This window comes from Melanotaenia boesemani, chromosome 4 (genome assembly GCF_017639745.1).
Source record: "Melanotaenia boesemani isolate fMelBoe1 chromosome 4, fMelBoe1.pri, whole genome shotgun sequence".
In the NCBI taxonomy this organism is placed as follows: domain Eukaryota; kingdom Metazoa; phylum Chordata; class Actinopteri; order Atheriniformes; family Melanotaeniidae; genus Melanotaenia; species Melanotaenia boesemani.
Window position 1 is genome coordinate 7,605,038 of NC_055685.1, and position 25,642 is coordinate 7,630,679.

The window sequence follows — 25,642 nt, forward strand, 5'->3', positions numbered from 1 at the left end:
TATATTTTACTTTCTAGACAATAACGAGATGAAAAAGCTACTAAATCTCCACCGATCCCGCCCGTCCATTTCAGATTGCTTTGTAATGTTGTTAGACAAGGGTGTGGCTCAGCATTGGGCTGTTGTTAAAAATCCTTAACAGAATTAGGATGGACTAATAATTCAAATGGCCTTTATACTCAGGCTTGCTCCTTTTAAATCTGTTTATTTAGTGTGATCTGTGGGCAATCAATCTGTCAAAATAGGTCATGCTGAAGACAGCTGCACACACCGACTGAGGCACAAACACGCTCTTTAAGCCCACACACAGATAAAAACACACACCACTTTCAGGCGCCTGCTGATTCATTGTTTTGGGATATATTGAACGGTTAAAGAAAAGGTACTTTTGATCTAAGATGCTTTGTTGACATGAAGGCCTTGAAGTTCAAACAGCAAGTCAGCCCATTTCAATTCTAACTGAGATCAAACTGGTATTAACAAAGGACCACACCTGACAACAGTACACAGAGACGACAGCTGACAGAGCTTCTGAAATCAGAAAAGCCATTGAATGAACCAGTCTTGTACTCATCATGTGAAAAAAAGAAAGAAAAATAAACAGCGTATGGATCAGATTTCACTCCAGGAAGATAAATAAAACATGTTTATTGGATCCATTAAACTATGATCGTTTCCTTCTGTTTCACACGCTAACATAAGGCACAGTCATAGCAGTAGAGGCCTACATAATGTATGATATTAAGTTAAGTGGGTGGAAAGCAAAGATGTGCTACCTCAGCTGCCAAGCCCTGCTTGGAGGGCTAAATGACCAGGAAATGAGCTAATCATATCAAGACTGCTCTGGAAGAGAGGATGCAGAATCGTAAACCACTCTCTAAAGGCTCTATGCTGCTACGCCTCAGGGGAAACATGCAAGGCTTTCAAGTCAGAATCACATGTAATCTCAAGTCCCCAGTGTAGTACCACCTTTACCTGTGAACCAAGTGCTTTAACAAAGTTATTGTGCCTTTTAAGCAATGTTGAATGGATTCAAACACATGGAGTACTTGCTCCCCCTACTGACAGTTCAGTAGAACTACACCAGACTTTGAAGATCAAATCAGCACACAAAATCATAAATTGATGTTTTAATATCAAAGATAATCCAGTGTCAAACTTCATCAGAAGTTTAGTAATATATCATATAGGACATCAAGCAGATGACTACACATCAACTCACACTGTATGCATCTCAGTTAATTTGTACAAACAAAACATGTCATTTTTAAAAGGATACATCTTGGTAATACAAGATAAGATACACATACATGTCATAGCATTTAAAAACAGATAAATTTGGCACATTAAACTCATTGTCCACCAGCATATTTAGTTAAAAAATGTGATGTTGCTGGTATGTTGGACGAAAAATGACATGAAAACATGTCAGTCATCTTATACTGCTTCTTGGACCAGAGATCATCTCAACAAACAGTCTGTGAAACCCAGACTGTCGTGTTAACTGATCTATTGTGCGCTCGCTGCGGTACAAAGAATAAGAAAGCTAACTTATTTATGCTTCCAAAAGGACAGAAGTTAAAGAAAAGATAATAAAAATACTAACTAGGAGTCACAAAGACAGGGCATTATTATGTTTCTGCTGGTATTATTTTGTGTTTTTGCAGTTGACCCAAAACCAGGATAAAAACAAGTCAGAGACAGTTTGTTAAGGAGCATCAAATGGAGAGGACTAACATGTTAAATTGCATTCAAAGGAAGGAGTTTTTGCTTCTTGAGGATAGTTTGACATCATTAAATAAACACACATGGGTCTTTACGAGTTTCATCCTTTAAGTAACCACAGGCTACGCTGACTGTGCATCCCTTAACTGATTATTAGTAAGATAAACGCAACAAATCACATCACCTGGTTTACAGCTACAGAGAAAACAACTTCACGTTGGGTCTGTTTGTAGTTCTGTTTTCTGATTAGATGTGGAGGTTTCTTTTTCTCCTTTAGTTAAATGTCCCAACATGATCTTTAAATCAAATATCTAGAAATAAAATTTTCATAAATAAAATTGGTTGTAAGAAAATTGTGTTAATTTAAATACTACAAAGGTAAAAAAAAAAAAAAAAAAACAACATTAAAAACAGCACCAACAGATGGTCTCTTTCCAACAGAAGATGTGCGTCAATATACACAGAAAATAAATGGTATTTTCAATATTGTGTTTTTTTTCTACAAAAAACAAAATAGAAATGTGTATGCGGTAGTCATCTGTGATGCTGTTTAGTCCTGCTCAAACAGAGGAGAGGTCCAGCCCTTTTTCTGCCCACAGTCTGCTCTCAGTGGAGTAAAAAAAAAAAAAAAAAACAAAAGCTCAGAGAAGAACCAGCTGATGGTAACTCCCCCTTCAGTACCGAAGTTTGACCCAGATGCAGAATGTTTATACAGATGCTGGGAATCCAGAGACTGGCAGCGTGTCCCTTTGGTCAGTAGAGGGGGGTTATGAGGCCTCTAACATGACTGAGGTCAACGTTAATTCACCAGTAGGACGTCTTCATATGTTGTTGTTCTGAGGGAAGTCAAAGAAAAGACGTTCAAGCAGCTATTTTCAGTCATGATATCTGACATTACCATATGTATTCTTATTTAATGATGATGGAACTGACTGAAATATGCTCCACAGATATTGTTAAAACAACTAAAAAAAGAATATAAAAATAGTAGAAGTGTAGAAAAGTTATATTTCTCAAAACTGATCTTCACTGAACTGTCTAAACAAACTAAAACAAGCTTGTATTTTAAAGATACAGCAGAAACAGAGATGGGGATTTTATTGTTTTAGCATCTTGACCGCAGGTAATTTAACTCACTTAGCATGTGCATTTTTTATCAGTAATAAATACATCATGATTCTACGAAAAACAACAAAGTTTCCCCGTTCTTTCTTAAAGAAAAAGGAAACATCAGTTTCCTTCTCCTGATGTAAGCATGAAGCTGCCGCGGTGTCCACTGTTGACAGTGTCTGGTTTAAATAGACTCTGCTCACTCTTATTTTACTGGTTTGTTAAAAAATAAGGACTTTTTCTTAGGGAGGTAAAGAGAGATGCACTCACCTGTCACAGCAGCAGAAAAAGGAGCAAGGTGACGTCTCCAGGCCTCTGAACTTCCCGGAGTTTGGTGCATCTGTACACTCTGCTATGAAGGCGTGTAGGTCTGTGATGTGCAGTGGTTCCTGGGTTTGATGCTGTGGAGATAAATAAAAATGGATTAATTATGTTTTTATTTAAGCTACTACGCTATGTTAAGGATGACGGCGATGAGGGAGTGGGGGTATTTTTGTGCTCTTTGCCACTGAAGATATTTGCAATCATTTTCAAAAAGTCAGTAATTATCCTACCTTAATGGTCTCGTAAGCGCCTGTGATGAGAGCGATGAACAGAGAGAGGACCATGTAGATGAAGAGAGAGATGAAGGTGTAGAGGTAAACTTGGCTGAACAGCCACACCATAGGACTGCTGTCCTGCATTTCAGCGAAGGTCACGAACATGTCGTCACCGTTAATCAGGGAGAAAAGGCACTCCGACACCATGGACAGGGACCGAAACTGTGAAGAAACAGATGAGCTGAAGCAGCGAGCCACAAGTGACGACTCGCGTCAACTATACAACTGTCGTAAGAGAAGAAGTCATGTAATAAAACGGAAGAAGACACTTTGAAACGAAGCACCACGACAGATACAAGCATGTGGACAGGGAAAAAAGACTCTTCAGACATTAGAGTTATTAACTCTTTAAGCACCAGAGTGTTAAATAGTTTTAAGGCAGACTGTAAGTGAGAAAAAATGTTAAATATGAACCAGAGTTTATGATGGTAGTAAAATTTCTCATCTAATTTTATATTGTGGCTTTAGAGGTTGGCAGCCATATTAGATTCTATAACTTTCACAATGAATGCAATGAAAATTTAATGCAATTTAATTTTTTTCTCTTGCTGTTACAGGGTATTTGATTTTTCAAATGAGGAAATTATTTTTGCCTGTAGAAAATGTTTTTACTTGAAGATACTCTGAAAAAGAAAAATGCATATAGAGCCATAAGAAATAAATGCAACAGACTTGAACAGACTTTTTAAAATAAGTTATTTAATGAATAATGTTGTTTTATAGGCAATAACTAATAAAGGAACAGCTTCCCCTTCACATCAGAGCTGCTCAGTCTATCTCTGGTTTTAAGTCTCTACTCAAGACCCTCTTCTTTGCACTGGCTTTCGAACAAAACTGAGCTTGACATTCGCCTGTTTTACTTTTCATTCCAGTTTTATTGATTTATTTTTTATTGTTTTATTGTGTAGTGCTTTTATTTTAACTGTGGAGTGTTTGATTTTATTTTTCAGCACTTTGAGCAACTGATGTTGCAGAAAATGTGCAATATAAATAAACTTGAAATTTAATTGATAGGCACTGTTAGTTCCAGGTTCAATGTGTGCAATAAGGTCATTTAAAATTTTTTTTTAATAAACACTGAACCAGTCCGGCCCTCATCTTGTTCCAATTTTTTTTTTTTATTTTGCCCGCTATATATTTGAGTTTGACACCCCTGATGTATATCATTCCCAGCTACAGCCATAACCTTAGATTCAGTAAAACACTTATTTCAGACCAGTCACAAAAGCAATTTATCTTTGAGGCCATACTGTACTCCAGTTTAGGTGAAACTGTAATAAAAACGGTCCTGTTACATCAGCAAGGGTCCAGTAAATGTTGTCCAGTAAAACAGTTGGTCCACAACTAGTCTTTTATACATAAACACACATTTTAGTTGAAAATTGCAGGATTTTAAGGGGTTAAAGGAAAACAAAAGTTTGGCAGCTCCCTTAAACCTTTCTGTCAATATTTACATGAGCAGGTCTGAACTTTAACAGGCAGAATGTTAAACACTCCTGTTAAACTTTGCTTTCTACGGTAAACATGTAAATAAAAATAAAAGGCACCATGAGGCAGCATAAAAATGAAGCTGTCAGACCTTGATCAGCCTGTTAAGCCTAGAGTTTGTTATTCATCATCATCATCATCTGTAGGTGATACAAATTTCAAAGCTTTATAGATACTGACTCCTCCAACCACCTCCAGAATCACCAGCCATGTGCACAAATAAATGAATACACACAATACAAGAAAAAGCTATAAGGAGACAGGAAAATGTTTTCATGTTTCTTCATTCAAAATGAAAACCAAAAACTTGAGAACATCTGTTTGAGAGTAAAAGAGGCGTGGGGACATTTCTAAGAAGTGTAGGTGTACTGTTCTACGGTGCAGCCATGCCTGAAACAATACAACTAATCAGGAAGAATCACCAGAAGAAACCTTTTACCCTCATCATCGATATCAGTGATATACAAACATATTTCTAAAAAAAGACCTGCTGCTGTTTGCAAAAGAGTGGAAAATAACATATCTCCCTTCAGAAAGCCAACCATGCTTCAGGCCTGTGCTGCATTCAGTGGTATGGGAAGATGTCACTCAGAGAAAAGAAGAGATAAAATTAAATACCAGAACATTCATGTTGTTTCTAAAAATGTGACGATCACAACTGGTCGCTTCAACAACTAGATAACGGCCTAAATCATATCTTCATATAGGGGTATGTACAAAATGGTACAATAACATTTACAAGGCCTGTTACTAAGTAAAGTCCAGGGTGTTCTGGTGTTTTTCTCATTTTGTCATTTAATAAGAAGAAAGAAAAAAAGAAAAGAAAAAAAGAAAAGAAAAAAAAACTGTTCTCACTTGAAACTATAAACATCTATAAACCTTAATTTTTTTGCCTCTTGAAAAAAATTGACAAGCTTTAACAAGTTTAACAATTTATTTTTTACAATAACTTCTTCGGCTGAGAACTGAAGAAGACTTTCAGATTAGACAAAAAGGATTCAAGAACACAGAAATAAAAATCCAGTTGCATTCATTCAGACTCTAACAATGACCATGACCCAGAATCTAAACCAACAGTTCATCAACCAGGTTTTACAGCAGGAAAACACATCTGAAACGTTCTCTTGACCCCCCCCCCCAATAAACTATGTAAACTAGTAATTTCACTAGTTTACATAGTTCCACAGGATGACAGGCTTCAGGTTGTATGTTAGTGGTTGGTGGAAAACTCTTCTTCAGAGGTTACTTTTATTTCTGGGTACATCTGGAATATTATATTACATCTGGGAAGCTACTGGTCAGTCCCATGAGTTTATTATTTAACGGCTCAGACCTAAAACATCTGGTGAGATTGTATTTTTTGCTAAGTTGGACATCATTTTATTGATATATTTATGCTTTCTGATGTATTTTCTTAAAAGGTAAAAACAAACTTAAAAGGATTGTTTTCTTTTTATTATTTTAACTTTCTATGGTGGCTTCTCTTTCTGGACGGTCCACCTACAACGTTTTATCACTGGTTCTTCTTAGTTTTTTTTTTTTATCCATTTTTATTGTTGTTCTGGCCATAGATATCTACAATAAAGGCTTCATTATATATGTCTATGACTCTGACAGTCAGCATTCCTGTTTCTGCTTTTGTCAGAGCTCATCTGTTGGTTGTTGATTGTGTTACGTCACTGTGACTTGTGATAATATCAAACACGTCTGATATTGTTGCAGACCCAGGACTAGAGAAAGACTGACATGAAACAGCGGAGATTACCACCTTAAACCTAACGAAGGAGATGACGGGAGCGCACTGTGACTCCAGTAAGACTCCTAAGATTTACTAAAGACTTTCAGTTTTTAGTCTGCAACTGTTAAATCGTTTGATGAAAGCTGACGGATCAGGCCAATTTTAAAACACTGAACATTTAATTAATTTTTCCAACCTGAAAGTCACTGTATGTGTGTGATATCACACTTTTATACCAGTGATGATGATGATGACATTTAGATGTTTGAGACCTAACAGTAGTCATAGTAGTCATATTCACCTTCACATGGTACGGCCCAAGAACAATCCAGCCACAGAAGCAGTAACCCAGATAGATGACCGCTACGCAGCAGCAGAACCGGATCACGTTGGGAAACGCTGCTCGGAGTGTGATGATGAGGATCTGTAGTGTAAACACCACAGAGGAAGATCAGATTACAGCGAGAAAGGCAACATAGACTAATGGATTACATTTCATCTATAACTATTAGAAAAACATTTTCTCTCCATCAACCAAGTTATTAAATCAGCAGGACGTTTCAGTATCAGAGGATCGGTGACTCACATTGTACTTTTGGAAGAACGTGAGGTAGCGAATGACCCCAACCCACACCAAGAGAGTGGAGGTCCCTAAGAGGATCCCACACAGGTCATAAGATGACATATTCTGTGGGAAAACAAACAAGTTTGAGAATAATATGATATTATGCTCATTTTAAACATTTTACATGAATGTGTTACATAATGTACAGCAAGTTAAGCTCTGATGTGAACTAGAGCAATGGGAGCAGAACCTGCCCCCAGTCGTCACCTGGCAGGATTCACATGTTGAGTTTGTATCATGTTACAGACATCTTTTGACTGATGAATCTCTTTCTTTTACACTACATATTCATCAGCTGGTAAAAAGGTTGAAAATGAAGCTAGGTTTTACTTTCAGGATAAAATCCTGTCTTTAATACGAAAAGGCTGGTTGCTGCCACCTTTGTGTCAGTTTTAGATGATGGAGATGTTCTGTACATGCATGCCTCATCTCCGAGTCAATGTGCTCGGGACACCGGGTATCACAGGGGTTTGAGGTGATGACAAATTCTTTCTAATTTAAATCAAATCAAATTTTACTTATAGAGCATATTTTCATGCACAAAGCAACACAAAGTGTTGTACATAATAAAAACAAATTATGCATATTAAAAACAAAATTTAAAAGCTTTTACACATAAAAGAATATAACAAAAAATAAAAAGGCACACCTTACACTTAGTCGTCATTGTTTATTGTGCAGGTGTGTTGGATGGTCCTCTTTGTCCATATTGGTATAGTTTAATTCACAAAGCTGTTACTGGTCTACTTCCTTCCTACTTCTCAACTTTTTTTCCATCTGAAGAGATCAGGACCTTACAGTCTTAGTTCACAGGAGTTATTTTTATCATTTTCAGTCCCAAGGATACGAACTGAGATGGGGAAAAAGGGCTTTCACATAAGCTGCTCCCTTTGTCTGGAACAAACTACAGAAAGACTTGAAAAATCAAGACCTGGTCTCACTGGAGGCTTTTAAGAAAATGTTGGATGATTTGGAGGCAGTTTCAGCTGTTTACAGAAGTTCTGCTTAATTTGGGGATTTGAATTTGTTTTCTTAAATATTTTAACCTGTTTTTACTTTGTTTATAAAACCTTAGTCAGTTTGAATGTGTGTTGTTTGTGTAAAATTTTAAACTGTCCTGCTGCTGAGGTTTTAATCTCAATGAGGCTCTTCCTGGTTAAATTACAGTAAAAAAAAAATAAATAAAGAGCTGATTTTAGACCTTTGATTCAATCCCGATTTTGATGATACTGCCAGTGATAGTGAAGACGTCGCTGACGATGAGGAGAATATACCAGCCGTTAATAAACTCAAGCCGGTCTGTCCAGCACACTTTGCGATCCAGAGTCTCTTTAAAGTATTGCACAAACTCCTGAGGAGCAGAGACAGAAAGAAGAGCAGGGAAATGAGAACTTATTTGTAAACCAACTATCAGGCTTTTTGATAACTTATTTACAGAAGATTATTCTAAGGGGACTGGTAATAGTCCTGTAACTCAAAGCTCTCGTGCTGTATGTTTTACAGCATATCCTCACCTGCTGCAGTATGATGCCTCGCAGTATGGACCGTCCACACAGCAGCAGAGACAGCACACACACCAGAGCTACGGCCACATCAAACGCTACACGTGTATAGTTCTCAGCTGTGAGTTTAAAGGAAAACAAAACAGAGCTGTAAGCAATTATTCACTCCACTCTGGCTACAGAATCCTGCTGCTGCAGGATTTAAAAATTCCCTTTGATTCAGTAAATTTTAACATGGATTTATTCACGTTCTTGAACTTTTTAGCTCAGTGGCTACTGGTACAATCACTGGTGCTGTGCTGTGTGTATACTGCTAGAGTTTTTTGTTGCCCAGTAGTTTGTTTTTAAAAGTTCCCCTTATACAGTAAATCAAAGTCCAAACTAAAGTGCGTTCATGTGATCACCAGTTTATCCTGCCCACTTTCCACCCACCAAACAGTAATGGTCACTGCAGCTGATTGTGATTCCTGTAAAGAGCCATCAAACTACAGGAAGACCAAAGGAAACAAATGACAGGATATCCCATGATCTCTGAACACACACCAGCGCATGCAAAACATTTTACAAGTGAAATGAGTTTAATTGTTTAATTTCACTACCATCAGACGGACTGCTTAATACTTTCCCATTTTCTCCCATACTCTGACATTTCAGGTGAAGATGTGTGCTTCGCAAGGGGAAAACTTCTTATTTATTTACCTACTTAAGTTTTGTTAAATACATTATGTGTAAGACTTGAAATCAAGGTAAGTAGTAAATGCTTCAGAGCTGCCACACCAACAACAACATCTTGATTTGTGTTAATCGTTATGGCTCACAGGCACAAAGTCCATTACTGGTCTAAAAAACATGATATAAAAAAACTTAAATATCTGAGAAGCTCTCACATTCAAGCTATGCACAGTCTCTTATCCGGTTCACATTTATAAATTCGAACTCTTGCAGGGGAGGTGGGGGTATTTCACTTTTATAACTCATTATGTTAGAAACAAGGCTGCTGATGTCTCACCGTGTCCAGAAACGCTTGGGTCTTTACATTCCTTGATTTTTGCCTGGTTTTCTAACCAGATCTTCACCTTCCCACTGTGGGCCTTGTTGTCCAGAATTATCTAGAAAAGAGAGGCGATCAATATGTTATTCTTATAATTCGACGTTTTCCTTAACCAACAGTAATATTTCAGGAAATGTAAATGCATAATTAATCACACTGTAGAATGTAACATAATAATTTCTATGTATATATCAGAAGTAAGTCAATGTGAAGAACCATTTAAACTTGTTTTTCCTTTTGTCACTGATAAGTTGATCATTTAACCATTATTTACACCACGTATTAGGTCATTTAAAACATTAGAAACAGCATGTATTTGTCTTGTGGTGCTTCATGTGAAGTCCCAGAGAGTCATGTGCTGACAGAGAACAATCACAGCCTGTGTTGCGACTCCCCTCCAGTCTTTACGCCTGCCATATGCTTTTGGAATCTGGTGTTTCTTTGCTATGTTATATCACATCTAAACAGAGTGGCCTTATCTCATGAGGGGTTACTTTCCGTTTGATAAAATACTTAGTTTCCATGAAAGGACAGCATATTGATGTGCTCTAACATGTTACAATAACTTGCATTTGTTGAACTTATAAAAGGAAAAGTAACTAAAGAAAGAGAAGTTATTTGTCTGTGTTGTTATCAAAAGTCTCACGTCCTGTCAATTCTAAGAGCAAGTGAGACATTTCTTTTATTATGGCAATAATAACATAACAATAAAAATGTTTTAAGGCATTTAAAATTTCCCCTATTGGGAAAATGTAAAGTCAACATACCTTAAAAGTAGTTTTTCTGTCCCAAATGTGTCTGTGGTACAAATTATTGTTAAAAAATGTATTTATATATTTGAGTTATAAGCAGGATCTGTTTATGGATATTTTGTGTAATTTCAAAAATAACCAAGTAAAAATCAGTGAGGCTTAGAAATAATTGCAAAAATTGCTTCAAACAGCAAACGTAGCTTGAAAATGTGGCATGCAGGTTTTGAATTGAAGGTTTTATTTGAACATAAAGGCAACAAATTAAAAACAAGAAAACAAAACAAGTATACAAAAAAAAAAAGAAAAAAAAAAGTCTGTCTAAAGAGAGTGGACTCGCCACACACCATAAACTACGTCATATATACTTTATTATATAGTTATATAATATCACAAAGATCTATGATCAATAATCATAGTTAATAATTATAATGACATCAGTAAAAGGAACAATACTATATTCATGAGGTAATTATTATTGTAATTATTAGTATTACAAATATCTTGAAGTACCAAAACCAGGTTTTTCGTAGGGATCTCGAGAGCCTCTAGAGGAGGAAGCTGTGTACCAGCGTAGGTTTTTTACCCTTTTCTTAGAAATCCAGGATTTGAACTGAGCGCGGTGAATTGGCATAGAAACAAATAAAGACACACAAATCATGTGTAAATAGCTCTGTGAAGATGGCGGCCCCTGTGTAACTCCTACAGCATAACTCAGAATCAACCCATTAACTCTCCAGGCAACAATTGCCTTTGGATTACGGACACGTTTATCTTTAAGTGTTAAACTTACTGTGATGAAAAATGTGTAGCAATCGGGAATTTCGTTGTTGATGATGGTCTGAATATTGATCGCCTTCAGCTGGAACTCTATGGTAACATTTATCAACCTGGACAAAACAAACACAAAAACAACCTGATTAATCTTCAAGTTACCAGGCAGATTAAAACAAACACACTCAGGGCGACATGAAAAACCATGCATTCCTCTGTCAGTGCTTTTGTACTAACACCTGTTGAGTCAGTGTTCTTGTATGTTTGAATGTGTGATATGTGCGCGCGTGTGTGGAAGACAGATAAGTAACTTGTTGAGTGTCAACATCAGATACTGATAATCGGAATCCAAACAAGGAGAAAAATGAAGCCTTACTTGTGGAACTTGAGGGTAAAGTTCTTGTAGCTGTTGGTGAGCTGAGCTGGGGGGGTAGACAGAGGACTGACGCCGATGCAGTCTGAAGACGGAGAAGAAAAAGCAGGAAAAAGTCATAAATATGTTCATATACTTTACAGTCATTCTCTTTTTTATCTTTTCTGTACAAAGCTAGAAAAACATATTAAACTGAGAATGTGGTCAAGTATCAGAGATACATGATGAAATGAAGTAAAGAAGGACCCTTCAATTATGTACTTTCCACTATTGATGTCACTTTCTCCAAAGCAGTTTAAATTCTGACTCAAATACAATGATATGAAGAAGTAAGAAACTCTGAGGTCATGTCTTCTTTGACTAGATTCTTGCATGTGGTTTATAAACAAGGTTACAAGAACTTCATTCTTCCCTTACTGAGCATTTACAGACATTATGTTAACATTTTACAAATAAAGGAAATAATGTAATCCCATGTGGATAAAATATTAATCGATACACAGAATACTTTTTTTAAATTAGTCTATATGTGCAGCAAAGATGGGGACTCGAGTCGCATTTCCAGTAACTTGAGACTCGACTCGGACTCGTGATTTGAGACTCCTGAACAATCTTTTTTTTCATGATTTTCTCTGTCTGATCTCCTGTCTGCTGTCATTTCTCCAGATGTAACATCACACAGAGGCACCCGCCGTGCCCACGCAACCAATCCAAACATCGACAGCACCGCTGAACACAGCTCTTGCTGCAGCACCTTTGTAACTTTTGGGTATTAAAAACTTAATTAAAAGGGACCAGTATAAGAGCAACAAACTGGACCGTGGTATAAAATCCAGGACACTAGATCCACCTTCATCCAACACACCAGGAGACGTTAGTCACTAATATGAAGCTGATGTTAGCAACCATGTTAGCAACAAGCTCAGTGCCACAACGGTGTAAACGTTAGCTTGTTAATACTTTTGTACCACCAGATTGGCTCCACTGAATGTGTTCAGAAGAAGAATGAGACATTTACTGAACAGTTTCCATAAACTGTGACTTTGCCATGATGACGTCAAACTGGGATCAGACTTAGCGGGTGACACCGTGGGGTGTCGCTCTGGTCTCAGGGCAGTTTCTCATAAAAGAGAAAGCGGCCGGTGTTGTGTCAAGGCCAGTTTCTCCTTCGAGATCTGGCCCCCTCTCTGGCTCTGTGACCATCAGGAGGTGTTTCCACTGCTATATCCAACCAAATTTTAAGAGGTGTGAAAATTTCAAGACTTGCTAAAATGTAAAAAATGAGCAGAATAAATTTCAGAGTTGTGTGAAACTGACATCCTTCTGAAAACAGGGGAACATTAACTGACAGTGAATTTCCATCCACTAGGATGTGTTGCCCCTGACCAATTATGACCCAGAGGCAGTGGAAACTGACCAGACGGCCGGTGTCGCATGGTAGATCGCTCATTACCACAATGCATTGAGTGTTTATAACTGCCTGTTTATGTTACTTAAAGGATATCTGTTATGTGATGACGGCTGATAAATTCTCAGCAGCTAAAATAATGTCCTTAACATAGTATGGGTAGCCCTTCAATGACAATTAAAGTCCCTGTCTGTGATTTTTGTTTCATACAAAGATCATAATTCATATAAGAAGTCATTTAATAAAACAATACATTAATACAACAGACAGTATTGCAAAAATCTACCCAAGTTTCAAGTGTTACTTGAGAATTTATTATAATACATTAAAAGACAAGGCCATGAGGTCAACATAAAGTCAGTATCTCAAGTAAAAAGTATCTTAACTGTGATTAACTATGATGGCCTTTCCGTGCACAGCAGTAACTATTTCAACGGTGCTTGGATTCCAGGGTAGCCACTGTTGCATTAAGACGATCACCATGGTTCTCCCTAGCTCCTCTAAAAGAAAGCCCTGCTTGTATGTGGTTGTTGGCCCCCCGGGTAGTGGTGGGATGTACCAGATCCCAGCAGATGATACTGTTATTGGACACATCACACTCTCACTCACTGTAAAATATTCAACCTCCCACAGAGGAGCTGCTGTCAAGGGCAGAGCTGGACGCGGCCAACTGACGCAGCAACCACCCCAGAATCGAAGCACCATTGAAATTGTAACAGAGGTGCATAGAGGCCAGCCGGAGGAAAACAACCTGAGCGAATACCATAACGGCCGGTGGAGGCGAAAGAGATGGTTTGCAGAGAGGGTGAGTCTACAGCACCTGTAGTTTTGGATATTCACTTTCAGACACAACTGCACTGTCATCCATCCTTAAAAAGTATCTACTCCCCGATAAGAGCCTGCTGCGATGTGGAAGGACAGGAAGCTGTCTGGTCTCTGGTTGGACAGTTTGATTAGTCACCATCCAATCAGATAGACGGAGAAAGAAATTTGCAACTCACATGCAGTTTTGTGCTTCGATCTGTGGAAGGATGTTTGCAAATGAAAGTCTACTATTTTCCACAAATACAAATCTTTTTTACAACCATGCAAACCCTTTTCTGCACATTCGCAAACTTGAATATTTCGGGCAGATGTATTTTGCAGGATGACAAACCTGATTTACAAATACAAACTCTGAAATTTGCAAACATTCATTTACAGCTGCAAAATCTTTATGGCTTTATATTGAGCCCATATCAATATGCTGCACTGTAGTGGAGGATCACCACCTGTCCTGCAGGTTTTAGATGTTTCCCTGCGGCATCACACCTGATCCACATGACAGCTTGTTGTCAAGTTCTGCACAAGCCTCTTAATGATCCATTAATAAGGTATAATTAGGTGTATTGAAGCAAGTAAACATGTAAAATCTGCAGGACTGGGGATCAACAGGTCCACAGTTGGTGATCCCTGAACTAGTGCATCAGAAAGATCTTAATTCATTTTTTAAAGGGCTTGAAATAACTGAGATGAGTACAGGCAATAATTTTATACTTTATAAAAAATAATAAACTCAATATTTTAATTAATTAAGATCCAATACTTGCAGGACCAATAAATATTTCCTTACATCCCTAAATCAGCAACAGCTGTACTTTTCAAATAAACAGATCCAGTAAAACTGACTTGTTTGCACTGGGTCTGATCCCAGTTTAAAGTCATCATGGCAAAGTCAGCAGTTTATGGAAATTGTTCAGTAAATGTCTCCTTCTTCTTTTGAACACATTCAGTGAAGTCAATCTGATGGTACAAAAGTAGTAACAAGCTAACTTTTACACAGCTGTGGCTCTAAGCTCGTTCTGACATAAATGCTAACATTAGGTTTCATGTTACAGTAACTAACCTCTCCTGATGTGTGAAGGTGGATCCAGCGTCCTGGATTTCTATACCACAGACGTTCCAGTTTGCTGCTCTTATATTGGTCCCTTTTAATTAAGTTTTTAATACCCAAATGTTACAGGCGTTCACCAGCAGCTGCGTCAATGCTTTCAAAAGCTGTTAATCGATTTGTTTCTTTAAAAAAAAGCATGGGTAGCATTTGGTTTGAGAATACACCCTCCCTGACAGCTGCCTCGGGATTTTCAAACATTTCTCCTACTTAGTTTGCTTTGAGGTGATAGAAATGCTTGTGATGCCTCCTAGAGCAGCAACATTCATGTGAGTGTACAGATAATCACACCTGGTGTCTTACTGCAGAACTGATACCATTTTGTCATGTCAAGTTTGATTTAGCCCTAAATTAGAGCTGGAACCCCCACCTTTAAATGTGAAGTGTTATTATGCAGCAACAGCTTGTCACATTGAGAGAAGGTTCACACATTAGCACTACCCAGAGCTGAGGGGAGCTTTCAAGCACTGTTAGCATTATTAAATCACAAGATGGCAAAAAAATAAATAAATAAATAAAAATCACAAGATGGCAACGTTTTCCTCACAGGGAAGTTTTACACACCTGTGAGGACGTGAGGGTCTATGCTGAAAGTATCGTTGGCTGGGTCGATCCGTCCCTTCTTGTAGTACTGCTGGCAGAGGGAGAGCGCGCTGCCATTCACACCGACATTGTAGACGTATGCGTAGCGTCCTACTGTGGTCTCTGGTAAGGCCAGGTACTGGGGGAGGAAACAAACAAACAAAATCATTAAGGAGGGAGAGACTGACATCAGAAAGACAGCAATAAATATGCACATACAGCTGTGTTTAAGTTGGAAACCCTTGTTTCTTCTTCTACTGCTGTTTACGGAAAGTGAGACAATTCTGCGGATGTGAAAAATATTTATTCTTTTTAAACATGTGATGCGTGTAAACACTTGCCAGAATAACTTATTGTGTTAAATCAGCAGGTGGTATTGTCTTATATCAATTGCTGGCTCCTGAATTGAACTGAATAGAATTTGTATTGCAGCTCAATCAACAAATGTTGAATCATTGAACCAGTACCATACCATACAGTGATCAAACTTGTGATTTACACCCCTAATTCTTTAATCAACCGGGTAGGGCAGGAACAGGCAACAGGATGCAGTCCTGCAAGTTTTAGATGTTTCCCTGCTCTAACATCTGTTTCAAATTAAATGGCTCTCCTCTACAGCTTAAGCATGTTGACCCATTAATCAGATTCTGGTGTGCTGCACCAGACATCCAAAGCCTGCAGGACTGTGGCCCTCAAGGACCAACTTTGCCAATCCCTGTAGTCGGGAGTCAGGTGGTGAAGGTGTGCTGGTAATCCAGTCATTTCTGAGCAATCATGACAATAAGTACCACTGCCCAAATGTTGCGTTTTGAAATTGGACTCCATTATTAGTTTTCTTTCTTAATAATTACATTCTGGGATCCGGACAATTTCAATCTTTGACTATCCATAGTTTCATACATTTAAGCAGATTTAACACCTTTTTAAAGACATACCTTCTCCACTGCATAGAAAATGTGATCATAGACGTCCTGCTGGGTGTAAACAGCAAAGGTATCATCTGAAGATTCATCATAGTCTTTGAGGAAGAGGTGCTTGAAGGTCATTGTGTTCTCCTCTTTAAAAGTCACCACCACCTGGTTACTGAGCCCAAACAGCACTAACTGAAGCAGAGAGAGTAAAATCAAAATGAGCAAGATTTGAAAAGAAACAAAAAGCCAGTTTCACATGAACTGGACCAGTTACTGGTTCAAAAGTGTCAAATAGCAGATTTTCTGTCAACGTGACTGTTGCTGCAGAGCAGACACACAAAAAACTGCACTAAAGAAACAAAGATAGAAGTCGAGGTTACCTACCTACCTACTTGAAAAAGGTACAAGTCACTATGCATGCAAATGATTTTCTCATTTCAAAAATGTCAATATATATATTAACTTGAGGAGCAGTGTGGTTTGGTGAGATTCTTTCCTTTCTAATTCTTTCTTCCCTGAGGTGTTACGTTCCAGGAATGACTTTACAGCAGGCTTTACGTTTAGGAAATAGTCTGTAATTTATGGTTTATCTATCATGCAATAACAATGTTTTCTCTTTGTTTCTGTACCTCGTAAATTACCCAGAACAGAAAGATGAGAACTATGAAATGACCCAGTTAAATAAACAAAGCGATAAAGAATGCCAGTACAGATTTCAGTCTGAATTCATTTGAGGTAATTCAAGAACACTGCATTCACGTCACACTGCCTCTACTTCTTTTATCTCCTACCTGTACTGTGACAATAATGATCTTGAGCAGCTGCAGGATTAGCTTGTAAGGCTTGCGACCCTTGGCGTGATATTTATCACAAGGGCTCATGAAGAAGTATTTCAGCTTCCTGCGAATGTCCTCCTCTTCCTGGTCGGCCCTGACCCAGTGACCCGTGGTTGTCGTGGGAAACCTGTGGTTGCTAATGTTGCTGTTATGGCTGTTACTCTGAGGGTCATGCTCGCTGCTGCTGTTTGCGGAGCCATATCGAGCCACTGAGGAGGACAGGTCTTCCTCCTCTGCTGGAAAAAATAAAGAATGTTTGATTTTTTTATGTGGTTTTTGCACCTCATAATTGTATCACATTTAGTGAGAGTTAACTTGCATAAAACTCTGTTTTTAAACCCTTTGTGATTATGAAATGTACAAGCAGGTGTTTCTAGAATGTAAAGGTAAATCCATTAGCTGCCATATGTTTGTAGAACAGTATATACCAGACAAAAAAACATGTTTTTAGTTGTTTTGTTGAAAGAGTTAAAAATAAAGGCGTACATCTGATTCTGTTGTCAGAAATCTTTCTCACATGTCTCCACTGTGGCACAGAAGAACAGAAAGAGGAACAGAAAGGCTGATGGTCTGCCAAAGCAGAAGAGACACAGCTGGGCAAATAAGGGTCAATCACCCCCAGGACTGTGCGTACGCAGCAGCAGTATATCTCTGCTGAGAATGCCGCAGATCAACTCCAGCTAGGTCGGCCGACATTTCACAAAATCAACTAAATGCCATGTCACAGGTGGATGCAGTGAATCTGTCCACCTGCTCAGGTTGGGGAAGACACATAGCTTCTAGTTTATGAGGTTTTTTTTTCATCTTCTTATGACACTAATAATGCTATAAACAGTAAATTTATACTGCTCTGTCATGAAGAGCAGTCAAGCACAAGAATCCTGTTTGTTCCACACATTCTTCCTCCAGCTTTCATCTCTTTCACCTCCATCTGACACTTTCACTGTCTACAGCTGAGTTAAGCTCCACTTCTCTCCCCTCCAGCTCTGAGATCAAATCTTCTTAACCCTTTCAAAGTTACAAGAACATGTGGAAACAAATACAATTTTACTTGGGATTTTAGACTACTGACAACTCCTGAAAACAACACTGAGCTGCTAAATTACTGTCACATTTAAGGAGTAAAACATACACATTACCACTTCAAATGCAGACAAATGAGTTCAAAATTAAACAATTTTTCTACTATGTAGAAATGTAGTTGAACCAGATATAATGAAAAAGAGAAATCTGATTTATGTGCCACGTCTCCACAGCAACTAACCACACGCCACAGGAAAAACCTTGCAACACAAAGCAGGCCAGTTATTCCTAATTCTTATCACATGGTTTTAGATTGCCTGACCAGGCTGCTTGGAAGAAGTGAAGAGCGAGGTCATTCAGTTTCTTTATGTGCTCTACTTATTTGCCTGATTTGCAGAGCATATGATCACAGGAGTTAGAGGGGGATCCTCAAAGATCAGCATGTAACATCGATGATAGTGCTGAATCAGGATGAATCCCAACTCAGATGCAATGAGTCAGCAAAGGAAACCACCAGCTTAGCAGAGTTGTCCGATGCAAAAGAGAAGTGAAGCCGATGGAAATAAACCATGGGTGTTCAATATTATACAGCACTAACTGTCAACAAGAAAAGTGCCCAAATGAAATAACTCTGAGGGAAAGCATTTATTAGGTCTTCATCTAGAGGACGCAGAGAAGTCAGTAGAAAAGTAAATCTTTTTACAAGCAACAATCCAGGACACAACAAAAACAAACAGGTAGCCTCAGAAGACAATGTTGTGTATGACAATGTAAGATCTGACAACTGATGCTGTCCTAAAAAAATGTCTGTATGTTGAGTGTGCATTTTACTTTATATATATAACAAAATAATAAAGCGTCAAGTCTGCCAGTTTTAACTTTGCCAAGCCATGTTTAACACACCTGAGCTGCTGAAGGAAAATGATTGGCAACCACATGTGGTTTCAGACACTAACCAAAACCATCTTTACAGGTTTCAGTTCTTGTGTTAACACACACATGTTGTTACCATGAAGGGAGGCTTATCTGCTAATAAATAACACCAAGATGAGCACCTGGTGAGAGTACAGTTTGCCAAGATTGACAGTATTTTAATTTCTCCGATACAAATGAGCCTGTTGCTGTGAACTGGTATAAATAATTGGTTGGTGAGAGAAATGACAAATGGCTGAAAGAGTCCGACCACTTAACATTTCATGCAGACAAAATGTGCAAGCCTCTTCCATATCTTAGATCACAGTAGTGTCAATCGTCACGGCAGATATCTATCAGACAAACAAAAGTGGGTGCAGGTCATCGACCGTGCTACCAGGTTTGACACTAAGCAGACAGAGTCGCTCAAGCTGAATTAATCTATGAAAATATCTGGCTCTTCTGGTTCGCCGTCGCCATTGAAGCGCTGGCAGAAATACAGATGAAGCTGCCTGTCAATCTAAAGTAACTGGAAATCTGTCAACAACTATGTATCTGTGCTGAGATCTGGTCTGGCTGTACACAGCGTAAGGCCACCCACAGTGTGAGCATCCAAGACTTCTACTCACACTGAACTAAAGGAAAATATGCTGAATGCAAAAATGGTGATTGCTGATAACCATTCCCTAGACTATCTGTAGGCAGGAGGTGATACTTTGTATGAACAGTGATACATCAGTTCTTTGCAGTAGTTTGCAGCTACAGTTTTGGTTTTTATGTGTTAAAGTTTTGAGATTTCCACCTCTGAAACATCTGCTGCCACTAAAGCACCACGGAGAGAAGTGAAGAGGAAGAACTGAAGATGCTGAATAAAAATTACCTAATAAAAAGCAAAAAACAAACAAAAAATGTATCTATAAACAATATCATTCATTTAAAAAAAGGTAAATTATTACAATTTATATTTCCATTTTCTACAGAAATATGTTCTAGTATGTTGGATTTCAACATCCTGAAAATTCTTCACATCCCCTAACCCATGATCTTTGGTTGCAGCAACTTCCTGGAAAGACATGTCACAAAGCAATTAATAAATATACAAATACATGAGTGTATGAATGATTAAAAAAATAAAATACACGGATCCTATAACTTAACACCGTCTACATACTATACAATGCTTCACAAAGCACAAATTAATCTGTGTTATTTCTACAAAGTACTGTTAGTAATAAATTTTATGTTGTGTTTTGGATTACTTTTATGGTGCCATATCTATCAATATATTAACTTTACATCATTTAAACCCTTATAATCTGATGTCTCCCGAGAAATATCGAGGTTTTGAAACCTTTACTTAGGAAAAGATAAAACTAAGCAAACATGCAGAAAATACGTCAACATCTCACAGGAAATTCATACATTTTCTCAGTGAAAACAGTAACATTACACACCAAAATGCTTAAAAACCGATGAGTTAGCTTAAGGCTAACGTTTATGGAAACTTGTATTGGCACGCTAGCAGTTAGCATGCGCGAACAGACTAAAGGAATTAAAACAACTTTGTCCATCAGCAAATGTTTCCTTTAGCCATATTCCCTGTGTTCAATTAGAAATTGAATAGACCATTTGCAGGTAAATGTTTTCTGGCCATGAATGAGAACACGAAAAACACTTTAACTTGCATTTTCTGTCTGACCTGACTACGGAAAGACTGAAGGGACAAAACGTACTGGACACGTTATAGCCCGCCAAAATGTGCCCTTCCACTGGTATGTGAATGACACACAGATATACAGATATACGAACTCCCACTGAGACCAGGGGACACTGGAAGCCTATCTGCTGTGTTAAGAGTGTTTCAACGATGTGAACATCTGGATGGCACAAAACTTTCAGCAACTCAACAGTTCTAAATCTGAAATTATCCTAATCAACCCTCCTCACTTCACTGCCCATATTGAAGACAGTCTTGGTCCTCTCTCTTCTAACATCACCCCCTCTGCCAGAAACCTAAGTGTTATATTTGATTCCAATCTTATCTTTCATCTTCACATCAAAAAAGTCACCCAGTTCTGTTTCCTTCACCTCCGCACCATCAGTAAAATCAAACCTGTCCTCTCTCGGCCCGATTTAGAAAAAGTTGTCAATGCACTCATTTTCTCCAGACCCGACTACTGAAACTTCCTCCTCTCCGGTCTTGACAATAAATCCCTCTCTCGCCTCCAACTTGTTCAAAATGCAGCAGCCAGGCTTTTCACTGGTTTTACACATTACCCTGTTTTTGCCTCGCTGCACTGGCTCCCTGTACGTTTTAGAATTGATTTAAAAGTTTTACTGATTACTTTTAAAGCTCGTTTAGATCTGGCACCCAGCTACATTACAGAGTTACTGACACCCTACGAGCCTCCTCGCAGCCTTAGATCCTCAGTCAGGTCCCTTTTAGCTGTACCAGGGTCCAAACTCAAGACCAGAGGTGACCAAGCTTTTTCGGTCCGAGCCCCTCGACTCTGGAACGACCTGCCTGAGGAGATAAGGCTGGCACCATCAGCTTCATCTTTAAGTCACTTCTTAAAACACACTTTTATCGACTGACCTTTTTATAACCTATTTATTTACTTTATTTCTGACTTGTTTATTGTCAGACATATATTTGTCTGTTGACATGTACTCATGCATGTGTCTTTTCTTTGTTGATTTTATTACCTTACTTTGCTGTGTGCTGTTCAGCACTTTGTAAACCTTGTTTTTTAAAAGTGCTATACAAATAAAGATTTATTAGATTTATTATTTAATGCAAGAAATCTTGCAATAGGGGGCTACTTAACCATTTTTGATTACCGAATGTCAGAGTATAGTAATATCTCTTGATTTTCCAGCAAAGGAAAAATAAAGTTCAGTAATGAAGTTGAAAATAACATTATTATGTACATGTTTATTATGTTTGTCAATATCAGGACATTCAGGTTGATTTCTGAAATAATTATAAATATAGAGGGAGTTCATAATGATCTGACTGCTTGTATTCATTGATAAAGAAAGTAGCAATGTGCAGGGATAAAGAAAACTGATGATACAACACATAGTGATGCATTATGATGCATCATGGAATCTAACCAAATTAAATTGTTGACAAGATAATTGAATCGTGAGACCAATGAAGATGCACATTCCTACCTGAGCTGCTGAAAGAAAATATTTGTACCTGAGAATTTATGATAACCACATGTGGTTTCAGACACTAACCAAAACAATCTTTACAGGTTTTAGTTCTTGTGTTAACAAACACATGTTGTTACTGTGAAAGGAGGCTTATCTGCTAATAAATAACACCAAGATGAGCACCTGGTGAGAGTACAGTTTGCCAAGATTGACAGTATTTTAATTTCTCCGATACAAATGAGCCTGTTGCTGTGAACTGGTATAAATAATTGGTTGGTGAGAGAAATGACAAATGGCTGAAAGAGTCCGACCACTTAACATTTCATGCAGACAAAATGTGCAAGCCTCTTCCATATCTTAGATCACAGTAGTGTCAATCGTCACGGCAGATATCTATCAGACAAACAAAAGTAGGTGCAGGTCATCGACCGTGCTACCAGGTTTGACACTAAGCAGACAGAGTCGCTCAAGCTGAATTAATCTATGAAAATATCTGGCTCTTCTGGTTCGCCGTCGCCATTGAAGCGCTGGCAGAAATACAGATGAAGCTGCCTGTCAATCTAAAGTAACTGGAAATCTGTCAACAACTATGTATCTGTACTGAGATCTGGTCTGGCTGTACACAGCGTAAGGCCACCCACAGTGTGAGCATCCAAGACTTCTACTCACACTGAACTAAAGGAAAATATGCTGAATGCAAAAATGGTGATTGCTGATAACCATTCCCTAGACTATCTGTAGGCAGGAGGTGATACTTTGTATGAACAGTGATACATCAGTTCTTTGCAGTAGTTTGAAGCTACAGTTTTGGTTTTCATATGTTAAAGTTTGAGATTTCCACCTCTGAAACATCTGTTGCCACTACGGCACCATGGAGAGAAGTGAAGAGGAAGAACTGAAGATGCTGAATTAAAAATTACCTAATAAAAAGCAAAAAACTCTAACAAATAATGTATCTATAAACAATAAATCAATCAAAACTCCTTTAAGAAATGATAGAATTAAAGTATTTTAATGTTGTTCTACATAAATACGTTCCAGTATGTTGAATTTCAACATCTTGAAAATTTTTTACATCCCCTAACCCGTGATCTTAGGTTGCAGCAACTTCCTGGAAAGACGTGTCACAAAGCAATGAATAATATATAAATAAATTAGTGTTTGAATGATTAAATGGATAAAATAAAGTGAACTGACCCTGTAAGTTAAAGGTGTTTACATACTATTTACAGTCCTTCACAAAGCACAAATTAATCTGTGTGACAAAACTCCATAAACCAGACCTGTAAATCAAAATAGGTGAAAGATTTTTATGGAATCAAAACGTACTGTCTAAACAAACCATGTAAAAGTCTTCCAGCCACTACAATAATGCCTCAAAATACAGAAGAAAATTACACTGTGCAAAGCCACCCTTTATCCATCCCGCACAGAAAACCTCTCAAACATAAATTGCAGACCCAACCATGCATGTAAGAAGCTTAGGAAACTGGCTGAGTCATTATTATGCATGAAAGATTTCAGATGCCTGAACTGAGATGATTTGCTAAATGGGCTCTGGTGGTACCACCACTGAGACATGATGGGCTTCTGTTGAGCAACAAATGCAAGAAATCACATAAACACAGCAATCTCTGAACCATGGCTGCATAACCACGACTATTACTACAACGGGTGATCTAATGCTGTAATTACAACTTGAAATACATATAGTTAAACCTCACAAACACACTAATAACCCTACAACTATAATTATTTTAACTTCAAAACTCGATCAGCTCACTGTTAAAATGTTAATAACGGTTTTATATACATAAATATACTCTAACTACGATTATCTTGACAAACACTTCAACATTTTAAATTAAATATGAAATTAAAAACATGAAAAACTTTGTATCTTGCATTGTTGACTTTAATAGATATAATTGATCTCTGCTAGTTCACATGAGTGTTTAAGTAACTAGAAAAAAGGAGTAATACTTCATCTCTAGCAGGCATTCAGTTTTTACTGCCGTGTTATGCCATATGATAACTAAAAGGTCTAAACCATTTTTCTGTTATTGTCTTCCAGCTGGACTCATCTGACATGAATAATGGACGAGTGGAGAGGGAAAATCCCACTTTGTCCAACAAGGATTAAAGTACATAGTCATCAGAGTTAAAGAGATGTTTGGGGGAAACATATTTGTTGAAACTGGAACTTACTGTAGCTCAGCTGCCTTTTACATGGAAGAGCAAAAATACAGTAATTACTTATGCCTTGACGACCACCTTTAACATTTTTACACACCAAAATGTTGCTAAAATATTTTTTGGGGGGTAATTAAAAATACCCAAAGAACTAGCTAAACTGCGCATGAGTAAGACGAGGCACCGTGACCAACGGCCGTATGAAATGTTACAAAACAAAGAGTGTCGCTGCATTACCAGAAGGGTGCTCGTGTCCCGTCGCGGCCATGTGTCACGAAATCCGCCAATAAACATGTGAATGATACAGCCGGAGCTTGTAGTTGCTTTTACCGCACAGGGAAAAATACATTTAACGACAGCGCATTGATGCCGCTGGGCAGAGCTCTGCTCGCTCCTGCTGATGTCTGCGCAAACTCGCTTCCGCTCCTGGGTCATGTGACTGAAACACGTGATCATGTGACTCCTAGCGTTTGGACCAGTCACACACAGCGATCTTTTTAATACATTTTGACAAATGATTCCCCTATAGTGAATGTCTATACCAAGTTTTAAACTACAAATCTGTTAATAATAAATGCACCATTAATACTTAATAAATGTTTTATAAAGCAGGGAAAGTGGTTTTTGTTTGTTTGTTCCCCCTTCTACAATAAGTAAGTAAATGTTTATTTATATAGCACCTTTCAAGATAAATTCACAAAGTGCTTAACAACAAGATAAAACACCGAATAACAGTAATACAGAGATAATAAAAACAAATAAAACTAAGTAAAAGCAAGTTTAAATAGATGTGTTTTTAGCTGCTTTTTAAAAGAGGTCATGGAGTCCACAGATCTCAGGCCTAGAGGAAGGGAGTTCCAGAGGACAGGGGCCACTGCTGCAAAGGCTCTGTCACCCTAAGTTCTCAGCCGTGTTGGTTTAACAACCAGCAGATCTAGATGACTCGATCTC

General features: G+C 38.0%; 1 protein-coding gene across 2 annotated transcripts; it reads right to left on the reverse strand.

Annotated features, from left to right (window-relative positions):
- Positions 1-1,117: 1,117 nt before the first annotated feature.
- Positions 1,118-25,104, reverse strand: mcoln1a (mucolipin TRP cation channel 1a). 2 transcript variants are annotated; one of them, XM_041982317.1, is made up of 14 exons: positions 24,929-25,104; positions 17,357-17,634; positions 16,590-16,757; positions 15,637-15,793; positions 11,738-11,819; positions 11,381-11,477; positions 9,797-9,896; positions 8,800-8,906; positions 8,487-8,636; positions 7,247-7,348; positions 6,962-7,084; positions 3,390-3,596; positions 3,106-3,236; positions 1,118-2,561 (listed from the first exon to the last, which is right to left on the reverse strand). In XM_041982317.1, the coding sequence occupies exons 1-14, from the start codon at positions 24,957-24,959 to the stop codon at positions 2,525-2,527; spliced, it is 1,770 nt and encodes a 589-aa protein (XP_041838251.1). In that variant the 5' UTR covers positions 24,960-25,104; the 3' UTR covers positions 1,118-2,524. The 2 variants fall into 2 exon arrangements, with proteins under 2 accessions (XP_041838251.1, XP_041838249.1); XM_041982315.1 differs by having other exon boundaries at positions 17,357-17,637.
- Positions 25,105-25,642: the final 538 nt, after the last annotated feature.

What these genes read in the sequence shown, in the direction of transcription:
- mcoln1a (XM_041982315.1), bottom strand. Translation starts at nt 24,959, where the DNA reads ATGGCCGCGACGGGACACGAGCACCCTTCTG. An exon ending in GGGACACGAGCACCCTTCTG is followed by an intron (nt 17,638 to 24,928) that starts GTAATGCAGCGA and finishes TATTTTTTCCAG; the next exon opens with CAGAGGAGGAAGACCTGTCC. An exon ending in TTGGGCCGTACCATGTGAAG is followed by an intron (nt 3,597 to 6,961) that starts GTGAATATGACT and finishes GTTTCTTCACAG; the next exon opens with TTTCGGTCCCTGTCCATGGT.